Source organism: Helianthus annuus, chromosome 7 (assembly GCF_002127325.2).
Source record: "Helianthus annuus cultivar XRQ/B chromosome 7, HanXRQr2.0-SUNRISE, whole genome shotgun sequence".
NCBI classification, from domain to species: Eukaryota; Viridiplantae; Streptophyta; class Magnoliopsida; order Asterales; family Asteraceae; genus Helianthus; species Helianthus annuus.
In genome coordinates, this window is record NC_035439.2 from 129632805 (window position 1) to 129651645 (window position 18841).

Sequence of the window (18841 nt, forward strand, 5' to 3'; positions counted from 1 at the left end):
ATATTGCTGGAAAGTGAGCAAAAACGAGCCATAATGCTGAAACACCAAGTCTTGGAACAAGTTTAAAGGAGTTAGAATAATTTTTGAGAGTTTTGAGAAGTTAGAGCTGGGAATTTTATGCAACATTATGTGGAATTGGTGCCATCGCGTCGCGCCACAAGGGAACCACTACACCATCGCGCCCCGCCACCAAATAAAAGACAATTTCTGGAATTCCACATGGTCGCGTCACGCGACCTCAACATCACTCACCCGTCGCGCGACGCGACGGGGTACGTTTACGACAGTTATGTGTTACGATCTAGGGTTTTCTATAAAATCCCAAGATTGAGTGAGAAACTGGATTTTTGATGATATTTCTGCTGCCTGATTGTCCAACATGAGAGGTGTTTTTAAGGCAGTGATACCAAAATCCAGAAGTTGATTTTGAAGCCATAGCAGTTGGGCTGTACAGCTTGCAGCAGCTATATACTCTGCCTCAGCAGTGGATGTTGAAACAGCTGATTGCTTTTTGCTTTGCCAAGACACTAAGCAATTGCCTAGGAATTGGCACCCTCCTGAAGTGGACTTCCTTGTTGTATTGCATCCAGCAAAGTCACTGTTTGAGAAACCTGAAAGCTTGATATTTCCATTAGCTGGATACCAGATGCCAAGTGCGGGAGCACCTTTGAGGTATCTGAATATCCTTTTTACAGCAATAAGGTTTAACTTTCTGGGGGCTGATTGGGATCTTGCACAAACACATGTTGCAAACATGATGTCTGACCTAGATGCAGTTAGGTACAATAAAGACCCAATCATGCTTCTATACAGAGTTTGATCAACCAAGTCATCCTTTTCATCAGACATGACTAACTTGGTGGTTGCTATGGGTGTACTACATGGTTTGCAATCATTCATATCAAATTTTGTTAAAAGTTCTTTGGCATATTTGCCTTGATGAAGGAAAGTACCATTTTGCATTTGCTTTACTTGGAGACCAAGAAAGCACTGTAGTTCACCCATTGCACTCATCTCAAACTCAGCTGTCATGAGTTGTCTAAACTCTTCACACATTTAGAACATGTGCTTCCAAAAATATGTCATCCACATAAATCTGGACAATCATCAAATCTTTCACTCTCCATTTTAAAAACAGTGTTTTGTCAATTTTACCTCTTGTGAAACCAATGGAAAGAAGAAAGGTGGAAAGAGTGTCATACCAGGCTCTAGGTGCTTGTTTCAAGCCATACAAAGCTTTGTTTAGCTTGTAGACATGATTTGGATTAAATGGATCCTCAAAACCAGGAGGTTGACAAACATATACCTCTTCTTGAATTTTACCATAGAGGAATGCACATTTGATATCCATTTGAAACACCTTTATGTTGTGGTTGACAGCAAAGACCAAGAACAGTCTAATAGCTTCCAATCTTGCTACAGGGGCAAAAGTTTCATCATAATCAATGCCCTCTTCCTGTCTGAAACCTTGAACCACTAGCCTTGCTTTATTCTTGACAACAATGCCCCTTTCATCAGTTTCATTTTTGAAGACCCACTTTGTGCCAATAGGACTCACACCCTTTGGCAGTGGTACAAGCTCACATACTTGTTGTCTTTTAAACTGTTGGAGCTCCTCTTGCATGGCCTCTACCCAGCTGTTGTCTTTTAGTGCCTCTTGGTACTTGACTGGCTGATGGAGATATAGAAAGCCAGCAAAAAGACAGATGTTTTGGGATTGGCTTCTTGTGAGTACCCCTTCACTGATGTTGTCAATGATTTGATCAGGTGGATGAGACTTCAAGAAGATTAGATCTCCTTTGTATGGAACAATGGCATTTAACGGTGAGGGCTGCAGATGTGAATCATCTGAGCTAACAACTGTTGGTGACTTTGATGATCCAATAGTGTCTTGAAATGGAGGTGGAGGAATAGGTGGAATTGGTGTGGAAACATGTTGACTTTTATCCACTGTTTGAGGACTTTTATCAACAGTGTTTGATGATGTGGAAGCAGGGGTTAAAGGGCTACTTTGGTCAACAACTGTTGATGTAGCAGTGGTTGAGCTTTGACAGCTGTTTTAAACATCTGCTACTCTGGCAATGGATTTGAAGTTTTGTTTAGGGATGATCACTTCATACCCATTGTCTGATGGAGGATTTTGAGATGGACCTGCACTGTTAGTCTTGACAGAAACATTTTCAAAAGTAAATTTATCAAGATCAAACAACTCTGCAGGGTTTGAAGGGATTTTTATTGAAGAAAGTTCATTAAACTTTACATTCAAAGTCTCTTACATTGTCATAGTCCTGGTGTTAAACACTTTGTAGGCCTTAGCAGTGGTTGAGTATCCCAAATGATATCCACTGTTTACTTTGGCTGCAAATTTTGAAATTTAGTCTTTTAAGTTCAAAATAAAGCATGGGAAGCCAAATACTTTAAAGTATGAGATCAGTGGTTTAATTTTATACAGAAGTTCATAGGCAGTCTTTTGATGCCTGGACTTGATTAAAACTCAGTTCTGTACATAGCAAGTAGTGTTTACTGTCTCTGCCCAGAAAGTTAATGGCAAACCTGAATCAGCAAGTGATGTATGTAAAATGCAACATATAAATCACATCAATTAAGGCATAAAACTAACCCTTTTTAAGTACTAATGTTGGAAAAAGAGTGTTTTTGTCTTCCTTTTGTATTTTCAGGATGAAATGAGCTCAAATTCACAAAAGAAGCAAAAAGACAACTAATTCTAGCATAAATACAAGGAAAGGAATAAAAGTAGACTGCCCGGACCCTCAACGGCATCCTCCAAAGCAAAGAAGAGAAAGCAGAAGCCTGAACACGCCCCGTGCTCAGCCAGCACGGGGCCGTGCCCAAGAAGCAGCATAAAAGACAAACTTATAGAAGCTTCCATTGCCCACCACGGGGCCGTGTCCAGCGGGCACGGGGGCGTGGTGAAAGTACAGCAGGCGCATTAATTGTAATTGCGAATTACAATTAATGAGGAGAGAGAGTGTCAGACGGGCACGGGGGCGTGTCCAGCGGACACGGGGCCGTGCCCAGCCTTCTGTTCAGCCTATAAATAGGAGTGCTTGGTTTCATTTCAACTCATCCCTTGGCACACCACCTCTCTCACACTTCATCCACCACCCACCACCACCATAACACCATCATCCACCACCATCATCCATTGTCCATCGTAGAGTGTGTGAGTCGTCTCGGGATCCAAGATTGATCGTAAGAGTTCTTGACAATCAAGGCCATGTTTGCCTAAGTCTCTTACATCACTTGGTGAAGACAAGTGTTTAGTATAATACTTTTTATTTTTAATCTTTTGCACTTTTTATTTGGTTTTGTATTAATGACTTTAATAACTAGTTACTTATGTTGAAGGTGATCTTTCCTTATCGTTTGTCCGTGGTGTCTTGGCATTATTTTACTGTCTATATAAAATAAAAGATTTTCACCATTCATATCTCCACGGTCTATATGGAGGTATGTTGGCTACCTGGTCGGGGGTTAAGGGAACGGTTTGGTAAAGGTCTTGCCCTTGTTCAGCGTTTAGAGGTCCTGCTTGGGACCTGGGTCAAATTTAGTAGGATCTCCTTCAATGCCCATAGGTATTGGATGGCGGGGATCCAAACTCTTTGACCCCCTCATAAGTTAACTACTATTAATACTATAACCCGGCTATTTAGGACTGTATCCCTGCTGACTCAGACTACTTAGCCGAGGGTAACGTCACCGCCGAAAGCGGGGCCTACCACAATTTGCATTAATAACTTAATTCATTATCTTTCAATATTGTATCCTTGCTGACTCAAACTACTGGGTTGAGGGTAACGTCGCCTTCGAAAGATGGGCCTACTACAATAACTAAGATAATCTCTTAAACAAGTGCAAAAGTGCGAAAATAATCAAAGGTTATACTAACACACGTGTCGGATCCAAGTGATTCATCTTGTCTATCTGTTTTTATTTTATTTTATTTTTCAGCATTTAGTTAGTTTTTATTTTTCAGTTTAAAAACATTTTTCTCACTTTTTGATTTGGTTAGACGTTGAGGATAAACCGGTATTAAAAGCTCTTGTGTCCTTGGACGACCTCGGTATCTTACCAACACTATACTACGTCCACGATGGGTGCACTTGCCCATATGTGTGTTTAGTGTTAGTGAATATCGTGTTTTTATAAATTTAAAACTTGGCTAAAAGTGTAAAAAGGGTTTAAATATACATCTAAATTATATTACACTACACACGCATCAAGTTTTTTTGGCGCCGTTGCCGGGGACACAAGGATTTTAAGAAAGTTAGGAATCAACGGCCTAATCATATTTTTTATTTTTCTTTTTAATTTTTGGGATTTTTCTTAGTTTTTCAGCTTCTGCAGAGCTCAGCACGGGCCGTGCCTGGTCGGACACGGGCCGTGCCCAGCATCATTACTGGCAGTTTTTAGTTTTCCAAGTTACAGAAGGCTGACCACGGGGCCGTGCCGGTGCAACACGGGGCCGTGTCCAACTTCCAGTAACTGGGGTCTGGAAAATATTAACTGAAACTCCGACCACGGGCTGTGTTCACTAAACACGGGGCCGTGGTGAACTTTCTGACCAACATTCTTTTCTGTTTTTATTGTAGGATTTGGAACCCGATGCCAACCTCACGTGGTGTATGAGCTCCAGTTCCAATAAAGACATAAAAGAACCACTAGAAGAACCCGAACGCTTTCTCAGAAAAAGGTTAAAAGCAAAAAACCAAGAGAAGGCATCAGTCCTGGGGCTCTCCTTTGACAGATCAACTACATAAACATTGCCACTCCTTTGAGCAACAAGTTGGGTTTTTCCATTTTTTATTATTTTTTCAATCTTTTTAACCATTTCTGGTCCAACAATCCTACAACAATCCTTAGTAAAGAATGAGCCATAGCCCTTATCACTCATTTGTGAGACACTAAGGAGGTTGAATTTTAGATTGTCTATCAGATTGACATTTTCAAACTTAACATTTCCAGACTGTACTGTACCAGAACCCATCACCTTCCCTTTACTATTATTACCAAAAGATATATCACCCCCTCCATGAGTTTTGAAATCTTTGAGTAGGGCTCTACATCCAGTCATGTGCTTGGAGCCTCCACTATCTACATACCAAAGACTATCTAGGCATGCAGAAGCTCCCTGCACATCAAGCAAATAATAAGTTCAGGAGGGTCTCCAAAGCCAATAAGGCTTTGGATGGGGTCTCAACAGTGTCTATGTTAAGTTCAGGTGGATGGACAGTGGTTAGCTCAGGGGTTCAGACTGTTTTTGAAACATTTTTCTCTAACCACTGCTGGGGGTCATTTCTCATTAACTGTTGATAACCAAAGGGATGCCTGTTCACTCTTGGTTTAGAAGGCTTTTTGTAAACCTCATAAACGTGTGGGACCCTTGGGTATGGTGGTTGACCTTTACCTCTTTGGTATTGGTTAGCAGGGGGTGCATCAGTCACCTGAACTTCTTTTTTAACAGAGGTTTGGTTCAGCTGTTTTGTAACAGCTGTTTGAACTGGCACAAACAGTGGTTGTTTCTTGACTTGTGGTTTTGATGAACTCATTGGTGTTTTTGAAATGTACTCTTCCTTTTTGACCTCAAAGGATTTCAGGTACACACACTACTGAGTAGAATGGTTTGTTTTACCACAGATGGTGCAGCTGCTTGAAGGCACAATGGTATTGTTTTGTTAAGATGATAAGCTTTTAAATGAAAACAATCTTTGGTCAAGTGATTTTTCTTTTCACAAAAGTCACAAAAGAAGTTTTTAATCTTTTCTCTTCTTTTATTCTTTTCAGACTCCTTAGCAACAGAGTTTTGAACCACTGTTGGGATGTCCTTAAGAGGAATTACCTTGGCCTTAGGAGCTTTGACACCATCTACAGTTGTGAAGTCCATGGGTTTGAAGTTTTCAAGGATATCACACTCATCAGACCATGTGGGTTTGAATTGGTATTTCTCAATCTCCTCAAAAGTTGAGGACCCCACAGATCTTTCCAAAGTGATCTTTTTACCAAGTTTATTAGTTATTTTAACCTCTTGGCCATCCTTGTTGGTGGGTATGATTTCAACAGAACCAGTTTGATTTGCAGCAGTGTTTTCAACTTGGTCATTTTTCCTAAACCCTATGCCAAATTTTACATTGCTTTCAAGTTGTTTTTCAAGCATAATCTCATAACCTTTGCAGGATTCACCCATTTTTCACAAGTGATTTGGGTGGTTTCCAACTCTTTTTTACAGACTTGATATTTTTCTATCATGGTCTGGAGTTGGTCCTTGGTTATGTATGCTCTTGTTTGAGACTGCAAATTTCATTATCTTTTTCAGACAATTTGATTTTCAATTCTTTTAAAGACTTTTCAAATTGTACTTCATCATTTAACACTCTATCCCTAAGGTTTTCATTCACTTCTTTAATGTTTGCAAATGCTATGATGTATTTGTCTGAACAAAGGTTTTTAAGAGCCTGAGATGATACCTTAGCTGCAGCCATCATGGCACAATCACAGACATGTTCTTTTTCATCTGGCACTTTCTCTTCTTTTTCACCTTGTTTCTTCTCTTCTTCTTCAGACCAGGGGTCAGATAGTGGTTCCAACAGGGGTTCTGAATTTTCTCCCAACAATATTTCACAAGCAACAACAGTAACCACTGCTTCAGCAAGTTCATCTACTGTTTCTTCATTTGACTGTCCTTCTTCAGCTTCCAGCCCTTCTAGTATAGACTCTAATGCTACAAAACAGTAATCATCATTAGAAGCATCATTGTTAGCATAGAGTGCAAAATGTTCATCACCTAGCTCATCAAATAAGCTACTCCAGTCAACAAAGCCTTGGGTTAAGAAGCTTTGCTGATCTGGTTGAACCACTGCTGGTGTAGCTTGTTGAGGTGCAACTGGTTGCACTTGAACCTGAGGGACAAGGGCTTAGACATACTGAATTTAAGGAACAGTGGCTTGGACATACTGCACAGGAACAGGGGTTCTAGGATTTGCATAATGAGCAATGTTTACATGGGCAGCAGGGGCATATTAGGAATACTGCACAGTGTTTTAGTTATTTTGTGGTCTTGGGCTAGGGTGTGTGATAATTGGTCCACTGTTTTGACTCCTACACTCTCTAGCAAAGTGACCTAACCTGTTGCACTTGTAGCATTTGATTTTTGATTTATCCAACCCTACTTTTAGATTCCCATGCAACCCTGGGAATTTTCTCCCTGTCCTTTTGTAAAACTTGCTGGTTCTAACACTCGGCAGTGCAAGTTGGTGTAATATGTCCATTTCCTCTAAATCAGTTGGATCAAAATGCTGGAGATCATTGAGTTCAAAGCACAGATTGTCATAATTCTGGTTTTCTCCATTAGCTGTAAAAGCATAATTGGATGAGTAAGAATCAGAGTTATTAAAAGCTCCACCAGCTGTTATGTCAATGTAATGATCATAACCCTGATCCTTACTACTACCAGATTCTTCCTGACCCAAAAGAGCTGTGCAGCCAAATGAATAGTCATCTGCAACTTTTCCAGACTCTTGTAACTTCTTTTTCTGGTTCAACTCCCTTTCATAGGCCAGGAGTCTACCATGAAGCTGGGTTAGGGTCAGATCTTTGAACCCAATAGAATTCCTGGTTACAAAAGCAATTGTGTCCCATTTATCAGGAAGTGACCTAAGAAACCTGCTATTTTGTGTTGCATTAGCAAATTCAACCTTAACAAGTTTTAGTTCACTTATGAGACAGCTGAATCGCTCAAACTGTTGTGTTAATGCTTCACCCTTAATGTGATAAAAGGTTTCATACTGTTGGTTTAAAATTTCCCTGTTATTTTCAATTACTTCTTCAGTCCCCCCAAACTGTTCCTTTAGTGCATCCCACAATTCCTTGGCACTGTTACAGTGTAACAGCCCAGCATAGATCTCATTTGGTAGTGCGGATGCAACGATGCTAAATGCCTTGGCATCCAGTTCAATTTTTTGAAAATCCTGTTCAGTATAGTTCTCAATTTTTTTAGGAACCATGACCTTTAGATCCTCAACACTTGGCACCATTGGAACATGTGGTCCAATGATAACCGACTTCCAACATCGGTGTTCTGTTGAGCTAGGATGTGACCCATCCTTCGCTCCCAGATGTTGTATTCAGATCTCTTCAACATAGGTGGTTTGAAGAGTGAACCGATGTTGTTATTAACATCCTGTGATTGTGACGTCATTCTGGTTGTTTTTCAGGTACTGAATAATCAACTTTGTACGTGATTAGTCCTTACTTTGTTTTACAACGAAACGAACAATTAAAAGTATCAACAATTTTGAGCTAAACTTTTACGTCAAAATGATTGTTAGATCAAGTTTGAATGTCCTTGCTCTGATACCAATTGTTAGGATCTGAGTTTGATAAGATTGTGTTTGTTTAATTAAATGAAGATGAATTAGAAATAATTGCAGCAGAATTAGATGAATAAACTTTCAACACAATCAAAGAGAGAACAATTTTCAGCAAACATGTTTAACATAGAATCGAATGATTGTATTTAGTTACAATAATCAACACTACTGCATGCATGCACAAAGTCTCCCCCTCAGCCTGAGCTCACAGTGATTTGTTCGTACAGAATGACTTGGTGAAGAAAAGAGCTAATAGAAAAGTACATGGTACTGTTCTATTTATAGTACAGAACAAACCATTGAAGCATCTTTGCTGACGTCACCATGAAAGTGACATCTAACCTCCTAACAACTCAACAACCACTGTCTATTACAAACACTGCTAGACTAAACTACTGATTACACGTTAAATACAAAATATAAGGAAAACTACTGCTTCTCATTCCACTGTTATACTCCTAGCAGTGCTTTGTGTCTTCAGCAGTACTTGAACCATGACAGTAGATTGAGCATCAGTACTTTGTCTTCAACAGCCTTTAGTGATCAGCAGATGTTTGTGGAAGGCAGTACTTAGAAGTCATCAGATGTTAGGCCACATTCAAGGAGGAAGACTGATGCAAACAACTGCTTATTGCGAATCCACTGATCTTATCCAGTTTTGGCTTTAATCAATTGTTCCTTTGTAGGGTTCAATCCCAACACTTGCCATATTAGGCCACAGTTTTACGTTAATCTTAATTCATCATAAGGTCAGTCAAACACTAAGTCAACTCTAATGTAGACACACTTTTTCTAAAACTGAAATTGACAACTATAGGGAAATGTACAATCATGAACTCTAATGTACAGGTTGTTGTAACAACATTGTTTTAGATATGTTTATCTTTAATATGGAAAAAAAGATTACCAAAAGTGCATAGATTTTCCATGGTTCATCCTCGGCGACCCTCAAATCTATCGTTTCGTCTTAATTTCTTTTTTTTTACTTGCGTTAGCAAGGTTTAGGAACAAATCCGGTTCTGTGTGACATCACCGAAGCAACTATGAAGGATGTGGAAAGAACAAGGGGGCAAATTAAAAGAATTTGATTATGTATTGTCTTAAGTAATTACATAGGTTTGGAGATGCCAACAGAGAGTCGGGCCTACAAGCTTTAAACCACAACTGGACATCGGGCTTATCGAAAACCACAACCCTACCTACATTCTCTAGAATGATCCTAGATTGGATTCAAACGACTGCAAACGTATACGTACACCCGAGCTCAACTATACACACATTAATCCCTATGAACTAGGTAATAACAACGACTAGATAAAACAAGTTTCGTTATGATAGTTCAGGGTACGTCACCATGGGGTTGGATCAGGGAGTCGAGTTGAATAGGATTGTTGATTGCGTGTTGGTCTTGGTTCATTCTTTATGGATGTTTTTTTTTTAATTTTGTTTGGTATGCTTTAATTAGGTTTTATTTTTTGTTTGTGTATCAACCATTCAAACACTTCTTATAAAGAACATTTTTTAGCACATTGACCATCATTTTCTCCTAGTCATTCAAACCTTTCTTATAAAGAACATTTTTTTAGCACATTAACCATCATTTTTTCCTACTAAATTATAAATTATCATTTCATATTGATAAATTAGAATAGCATGTAAACTTTAAAAAAATTAAAATATTGCCATTCTATATTGACTATATTGACAAGTGAAAAAAGCTACATCAAATAAAATGCTTATGAAACATATATCCTAAGGGAATAAAGTGTGGAAATTTTAGTGAAAAGGAGTTTCACTAAATATTTTGGACATCAATAATTACATTTATATATGTGTTGTATAAATAATAATTCGTGGGTTTGTGTTCTATGTTGTGAGAGCATCATAACAATGAATCAAACTATGTCCAAAATGGAGCTAAGATGAATAGAATATCGATGCTCGAAGTTGGTGATTGAAGTGAATATTTCTAAACTTTGGTGACTCTAGTATAAATTCATCTTTGTCATAAATTGTTGGTTTTATGACTTTTAATCTCTATTCAAGAGTCATGATGTAAGTTTCGTTATGTCTTATTTAATATGACATTAACATGTCATGAATGTAAATTAATCCTTTTGATTCATAATAAACTAGTGGGAATGCCCGCGCGTTGCGGCGGGCGCGTCTATTTTGTCGCCTCATATGTTGTTTGAACGATATCGATTCGTTTTGTCATGGTAATGAATAAAATAAAAAACAGTTATATCTCACATATGCGCTTTTGTATAAAATAGTTGTGTAAACGTAGATAAAAATAATCATGTGATGTTATATTACTAAAACAGTTGCTTGACTCTTCGCTGCTTCTGCCGCCTTGATTGCCGCTTCTTTCGCCGCGTTAATGGTCTCGAGCTTTTTCTTCAGATCGTCGACTGTTCTTTTGGCTCATTCGAGCTCGGTTAGTGCACCGGTTTTTGTAGTCTCAGCATTGTTTAATCATTCCTTTAACTTATACAGCTCTTTTTGTGCCAAATGAAGCTTTGTCTCCTTCACCAACACCCTCTGCCCTTTTGGATAACAGGCTTCTTGGTAGAAGCACTCGCTGCGGTTCTTTCGGCAATTCTCCTTTGTCGTTCGCCGCAAGTTCTTCCACCCTCTTTTGAATCTCATCTTCCTGTTTGAACAAAAGGTGAATTATAAATACCTCTATAAATATTCAAGAACCAGAAGAAAAGCATGAAAAATATTATTTTTGTAACATGATATCTATGTTTTTCGCCCAGTGAAAAAGTTGAATATATAAATGAAAAGAATCAATTTCAAAACAAAAGAACCGTGTGCTTTTCGGCCTATTGAATTTGAAAGGCCTAAAGGGTCATGATCCCAAATGAAGAGCCGAAAATATACATGAAAGATATTGTTATATGGCAAGAAACCATATACTTTTCGCCCTTTGACTTTTAAGGGTCTAAAGATTCAAGATCCTACTTAAAAGGCCAATGATATACATGAAACATATTACTTTTATAAAAGAGTAAAGTACTCAGATGGTCCCTACAGTTGTGACCAAAATTTTAGATTTGGTCCCTGTGGTTTGCACTTTGTAACACATTTAGTCCTCTGCTACTAAATCTAAAGGTTTCACCATGTCTAAGTTGGGGACTAAATGAGTTACAAAGTGCAAACTACAGGGACCATCCGCGTACTTTTGGAAAGCTATGGACCAAATCCAAAATTTTGGTCAACCATAAGAACCATCCGTGTACTTTACTCGATATAAAAAGCAGTGAAGAAACCAAATACTTTTTGTCATTTGACTTTGAAAGGCCTAAGTGTACATGAAAAAAAGTATAATTTTTATAGCAAGAAACCATATACTTTTTGCCCTTCGATTGTAAAAGGCCTAAAGCTTCAAGATCCTTGCTAATAATCCAAGATATAAATGAAATGTATCATTTTTATAACAAGAAAACTATATGGTTTTCATGTTTTTCACACTGAAAGCCAAACTGTATTTGACAAAGTTAGAATTCATATTCAATTTGAATAATTGCACTAATTATATTTGAATTTAAAGTATTTAAAGTTAGATTATGATATAAATATTGGTTTCACTATCAAGGTCAAGTCAAAACACTTTCACACCTGTTCTCTTTTGCTCTTGGGAACCACTGACCGACTCACGAAAGGTGTCCACTTCTCCGTTGGGAGAAATCTCGACAAAGGTCGAGGCTTTGTTACCTTCTTCGCTTTAGCTTTGACCGGAGACTCTTTGGTTTGATCTTTCGTCTCAACAGGAGCCGGCTTGGGTTCAGACTTTGTGAACTGAGCCTCGGTCCCATAGTCTACTTCCGGGGTCCACGAGAACCTAACCAATGGCTCGACCCCAGAATCCCATGAGACCATCAAATAGAGGTCATCTGGCTCATAGAATCCGTTTTTCGCTGCCTGGCTAGACTCATTAGCATCGGGTTTGTTAACGCTCTCGACCATGCTAACGTCGGTTGACCGCCATTGTGAATCATATGCAACTGCTGTTTGGGGTTGTACCATGAAAGAATCATCTATGAGTTCAGTCTTTTTGTTTGTTTCAGAGAAAAAACGTCGCCTCTCATTGAAGTATAGTCATCATTAAATGTTGAGTTTTCGATCGGACTCTCGAAATTCTTGACCACAAACTAATCTCCGTCCCTTTTGTTTCTAATCATCGACGATTTGGAGGCCAAGATCCCGAAAACCCATCGTTCCATTGGTTCCGCCACCGAATCTGTGTGAAACTACCAGATCAGCATTCGAAGAATCTCTACCCTTCATCCTAAAAGTCTCACCATTTTCAAAATCATGAGAGCCGACTTTTCTCGATTCATTGAATCCATTTCTATCAGGAACCACAAAAGAGTCGTTGGCGTTGGCTCTCGCTTTCGGATGATTTTTTCACATAACTTTCCGAACCGACATCCATCGCATCATTTCGGTTTGCGAAATGCTCATCTTGATCATCATCTTTCAAGAGCAGATTTTGGAACGCATCCCAATTCTCATTTCGTTTTCCCGAATCATTATCTAAATCCGAATCTTTTTCTTCTTCTCGTGTGATTTCGACGACTTACTATGGTGTTTCGCCAATGTTTCAAGAATACCGTCAACTTCATCTTCGGCCGAATCATCACTACCTCCATCAGAATTCTTCCTATTGGAAGTAATATAATTAATGTTCCGGATAACAACCGTTTTCGAAGACTTCTTTTTGTTCTTTTTACTTGACTTTTCATGCTTCAACACAGTACCTAAGTCACTAACCGAATCAGACTCACTGTCTTCATCACTATCGTCATCTTCTTCGTCGGAGGATTCAGGTAATAGAGATTTCGACTTCTTTTTCGAAGATGATCTATGATGTCGGCCATGGCTAGAGTCGTCAGCGTTTACAGGCCAGTTCATATGAGCCAGATAGTGATATAGTATCAATACTTTAACATGCTTAAAAATACACATTTGATGACCCCTTTCTTACCGAGTATTAAAAATGCACGAACCATGTACCTGTTTCCATTTCGCGTACTGAAGCATACCACGGTCCATGTGCCTATGATCCCAACAGCTCTTAGATTCATATGTTGCACCCGTTTGGGACATACCCTGCATTCTTGAGAAGTTTGGTCATTTTAGTAGTTGTTTTTGTTCAAATAAACTTTTATTCCATAACTATTAACTTATTGCACTACTTTTATCTTCAAATTATTTTGTTACGGACTCAATCAACAACATCAGGCATAAGATCAACTACCAAGTTGAGCTTTGCAATTTCAATTGGCTTCAAATGTTTCACAAGAAGAAAGAATCCATAAACACTATTCAGCTTGCCATATAATGGTATCAAGACCTTTTCTCCAATCAATTTAACACTAACAAACAAAATTAGACATATCTTTGCAATAAGCAACATGAAACCTAACCTGTTGGTTGCTGTAGCGGACAGCTAGACTCAATGATGGCATGTCGGAATGACTTTCAATCAGCAAGGATCTAGGCAAACCTTGCTTGGATCAACAGTATCAAGAGTAACTATAATGTTTGTCGTGTCATCATCAACCGCATCACCAGAACGTATGATTCCCTATAATCACGGCCAAACATGCGTATAACTACTAATGAACATATCAAACAAAAATCACAAGCACAAAGAAGGTACCCCGCGTATTAAAAAAACTGTCTGATAACACTTTTGAACCGTTCTTGCATCATCATCGGTGGCCCTTTACCTTATGCATATGTCGGGAAGTAGGGTGTGATGGAACTTGTATATCCTCCCTATTCATTAAAATTCATTCAACAATTACAAGAACTAAACAGATTGAATAACAAATCTGAAACATGAGCACAAAACCCTATCCAGTTTTAAATACCCAGAGAAACTAAGCCTTTCTTTGTCATCATCTCATTTCTCTTACCTGGGTCGAAACTGAATCAAGTTTTCTGGACATCCATTGCTTCAGTTGATATCTTCATATACCTGGATTTCAATTAAAAAACCACTTTAGTTATCAAATTTTGCAGGATACAAAAGGTCCATTTACTGACCTACACGATTCTTCGACCAAAGTAGATGAACTTCCATCAAATCATGAAAGAGGATTTAATTTTAAAGTATTACAACTATTAATTTTTTTTTGGCAAGCAAAGCAAAAATCATTCATAAAAAATAGGCTTTCTTAACCAGGAGCAAAGATACAACACCGATTATGCTCAAAACTGCAAAATTATCATTGTTCGCGTAAATTGGTCCTAATGAAACGGAAGGTCAAATTCAACATCGACAGAACGAATAAAATGTTATGAATCATTACCTCTGTTGTGTCAATAATTGATCGGAACAAAGATTGAGTTGCCGGATTTCGTTTGATCTGATTTTAGGGTTTCCAGAGGCTGAAAGGGGATCTTCTTCAGGGAGAGAACAAAGAATGAGATAGGTGGGTTTGAATTTTTAAATGAGATTTAGGAGTTAGATGGGAAATATGCGTTGAATGGGTCTCCTCTTTTAGCGTAGATTGAAGAAACTGATCTGATTCAAAATATGAGCGCCCATTTTCTTCGCACTGATCCGATCAGGGGAAGAGCAAGTACTCAGCTTTAACCCTTCCTCTTTAGTAACATGTTAATTAAAAGTTGAGTATTTTTATTTTTCTTTTCTGTTGGGTTCTGTAACATTTCTCTTAGCTCCTGGCTAAATAGTCTATTTTTTATGAATGATTTTTGCTTTGCTTGTCGAAAAATAAAATTAATAGTTGTAATACTTTAAAATTAAATCCTCTTTTTAATCTCAGTTATTATATAATAATATAGATAACAGATAGATATATGGTTTAGCGTAGTTAATTTTGGTCTTTCGAGGGTACAATAATCAATAAAATAAAATATTTTTTGTTAATTCGGTTTTTGGTTATTGGTTGACTTAGGTTGGGTCTCGTCTGCTTTTGGTTAACAGTTCGGTTATTGCTCACCCCTATACGTTGTGTCTCGTGTCAATATTGCGGCTGGTAACTTTTAAATATTGCGGCTAGTAAAATTAGGGAATATTTTATAGTTTATTAATGCAGAGCAAAACAAAAAACTTGTACAAAGTCAGTTTGTTAATGCACGGTAGCTAGATAATGGTCAAAGCGGGCTTGGGTAAAAAACAAATGTTAGCTTTAATCAATTGTACATTTACGCATCGGCTATTTGTACTTTATGAACGCACGGCGAAACTATAAAATACAACTATCGAAACGTTTAAAAAAATGTGCCGATCGTCATGGTACCTTTGGATTTTTTTTAAAACATTACAGGTTGTAAGATATCGCAGGAATACGTTAAAGAATTAAAGAGGGGGGGAGTGTAACTAATTACCCATAATTATGTTAAATGTCAAGGATTTAAATGTAATAGATTGGGGGACTAAAAAGTAATTATGGTTTAAAAGACCATTTTACTCTTATTTTAGGGGTTTATTTATAAATAAAGGGGGAAGAAGTTCTTAACTTTTGGAAATCCTTCCCTCCTCCATTATAATATAGTATAGATTACTAGACTCATAATGAAGGTTTTTATGGTTATAGTTATCTTCAAATATGAAGTTTTAGTTTTGAGTATAAAAGAAACTTATGACTCATTGATGGATGTAAGAAAGAAAAACGAGATGAAAGAAATATACTAGAGAAAATTATGCACAAAGTTTATAGAATTTAGAGAGGAGTACTCTTTAATTTTTCCATCATCACCAACTTATCGTTATTTTCCCACGTAAATTAGAACACTATGATACCCGGTGCTATCTCGGGCGCGAGTGCCATCTCCGGCAGTACACATACTGTTCCGGTTGTTGTACCCTGGGAGACAGAACCGTCTGACAGGAGGCGCGAAATCTGTTTTAAGGGAAGCGTGTTGAACACGTGCCTCAACCAAAACCGTCAACAATTTTGCTTGTCTTGCAGCGGAGTTTCGATCTCGTAGGTACGGTTGAAGTTTTCAAAGACATTGGCTTTGAATCAAGATTGGTACAATTTAGTTGTATTTTATATTCGTTTATTTAGTTTTGTAACTGGTATTGTACTAGTCGAATTTCCCACAAATAACGAGAGTCTCGTTATTATATTTATTTTATTAATATTTTTAATAAAACGTGAACCTAGTTCCTACAATCTTAAAACAGACTCTCGTGAAGATTGTTGCTACAATCTTAAATCCCTTCTCTACAAGGATTTAGGTTCACGAAAGTTTAAAATATTAATTGGGATTTTTGTTAAAATCTTGAAAATATTTTTGGGAAATATTTATTTAGTACAATGAGTTGGATTAATTTTGATGATTGGAGTACAATCTTTAATCCGAATACCGTGTTATAAAACCGTACAATTTGATTCATGTTTTAGAATGGGTTTTGTTCGTGTTTAGATAACACGAATTTTGTACAAAAATTAATATGTATTTCAAATGGTTGGAATACTATTTTTTCTAATGAGCGAATTAGAAATTGGTAATTTTTGTAAACCCATATAATGTGTATGAATGATGGAAATTCTCTAAGGAGAATGTTAGATGTAATTTGGTAAAATTAATGTTGGTTTCAAAGTCTTGAAATATATATATATTTTCTAATTAGCATATTAGAAAATAAATATTTTATAAAATCATAAGTTTTAATATTTTCTAACGAGCGCGTTAGAAACGTTGATGTTGAAATAATAACAAGTTTTAAAACATTTATGTATTCTAACAAGCGTGTTAGAAATAATTATTTTGTATAATAATATGTTTTAAAACATCTTTATGTTCTAACGAGCGTGTTAGGAACAATGTTTTAAAAATGGTTGGATGTTCTAACGAATGTGTTAGAAACAATAGTTTAAAGACGTTTAGATTTTCTAACGGGCATGTTAGAAAAGATTATTATTATAAATAATTGTTAAACGAGCGTGTTTGAAACAATTATTTTGGATAATAAGAAATCTTGAAACGGTTTCGTATTTTTTTTTATTTCTAATGAGCGTATTAGAAATAGTTTTTTATAAACTTCAAAACAAAAATTGTAATAAGTTACTTCTAATGAGCGTGTTAGAAATGATTTAACGACTTTGGCAATTTTTTTTTTCTAACAAGCGGGTTAGAAAACGTTTATTTTATATAGGCCAAAAACGGCTTATGGCAATAAATGATCGTTTAATTCTAACGAGTGTGTTAGAATTTATAGAATAATAACGTTTAATATCATCTATTATATCTAATGCGTGTGTTAGATACGATGATTTTGTAAACCTAACTACTTAAAAGACGATCAGATTTTCAGATTTTCTAACGAGTGTGTTAGAAAAGATTTTTGTTGCAAATAATTATTAACGAGTGAGTTGGAAACAATTTATGGATAATAATTAACCTTGTAACGGTTTCGTCTAAACCTTTAAATTTCTAACAAATAAGTTAGAAACGGTTTTTTACATAAATGTTAAAACTGTTTTGTATTTGTTTATTTCTAATGAGCGTATTAGAAATAGTTTTTTTTATTACTTCTAATGAGCGTGTTAGAAACGATTTAAAGAGTTTGATAATTGTTTACTTTCTAATGAGCGTCTTAGAAAATGTTTATGTTCACTTCTAACGAGCGTGTTAGAAACGATTTAAAGAGTTTGACAATTGTTTACTTTCTATGGAGCGTCTTAGAAAATGTTTATGTTTATTTCTAACGAGCGTGTTAGAAAATGTTCATTTAAATAAACCAAAATTGGCTTATGAGAATAAGTGTATTCATTTTAGTTCTAACGAGCGCGTTAGAAACAATTTACTTTATAAAAACCGAATATTTTGAATGTTTGTTAAACATTTAAATTCTAATTAGCATATTAGAATTGGTTATCATACAAACCACTCGTTTTAACGATTGGTAATCATTATTATCTAACAACGGTTAGAAATGGTTTGAATATGATAAATCAATTATTAAAACGATGTGTATTCGTTTTAGTTTCAAACGAGTGAGTTTGAAATTGTTTTATTTAATAAACTATTAAGGTTTATTGTCTTGATTTGTAATCAAAACATAAATATATAGTTTAATATTAAAACACTTGCAAAAACGAGAAATGTTTTGAACGAATAAAACATGTCTTTGAGAATTATAAGTGTTTCGATACTTTTACAAGAAGTATAACGTCTTGAACTATATAATAGTCTTGGAAAGACTACTTGGTGAAAAACAACTCAATGTTGTTATAATAAGTTGTTCAACTACTTGCGAGTAGTTAATTGTAAACAACTTTATATTTTGGATAACTTTTGATTATTCAAGGTTTGAGTTTCAAGATGAAACAAATTATATGTGTTCCATTGAGGGAGTACCTCAAAACATGACACGAAACGATATAATTGCGTTTATTTCGGTCAAAAGTGTTGAAGATAATAACACTTTGGCATCTGATGTTTAGACATCTTTAGTGTAT

At 36.6% G+C, this 18841-nt stretch overlaps 1 protein-coding gene across 5 annotated transcripts; it reads right to left on the reverse strand.

Moving 5' to 3' along the window:
• Positions 1 to 10596: 10596 nt before the first annotated feature.
• Positions 10597 to 15054, reverse strand: LOC110878692. Of its 5 annotated transcripts, none has more exons than XM_035975274.1 (6): positions 14717 to 15054; positions 14321 to 14382; positions 14132 to 14180; positions 13826 to 13986; positions 12015 to 13508; positions 10597 to 11043 (listed from the first exon to the last, which is right to left on the reverse strand). In XM_035975274.1, exons 5-6 carry the CDS (start codon positions 12420 to 12422, stop codon positions 10879 to 10881), a joined length of 573 nt encoding a protein of 190 aa, XP_035831167.1. In that variant the 5' UTR covers positions 12423 to 13508; positions 13826 to 13986; positions 14132 to 14180; positions 14321 to 14382; positions 14717 to 15054; the 3' UTR covers positions 10597 to 10878. The 5 variants fall into 5 exon arrangements, with proteins under 5 accessions (XP_035831167.1, XP_035831164.1, XP_035831165.1 ...); XM_035975271.1 differs by having other exon boundaries at positions 14062 to 14180; XM_035975272.1 differs by having other exon boundaries at positions 12015 to 13515; positions 14062 to 14180.
• Between the last annotated feature and the right edge of the window lie 3787 nt (positions 15055 to 18841).

Excerpts from the sequence above, each read along its gene's own strand:
- LOC110878692 (XM_035975274.1), bottom strand. The coding sequence starts at position 12,422 with ATGGTACAACCCCAAACAGCAGTTGCATATGATTCACAATGGCGGTCA. Across the intron at positions 11,044-12,014 it reads CCAAGAGCAAAAGAGAACAG|GAAGATGAGATTCAAAAGAG; the intron begins GTGTGAAAGTGT and ends TTGTTCAAACAG.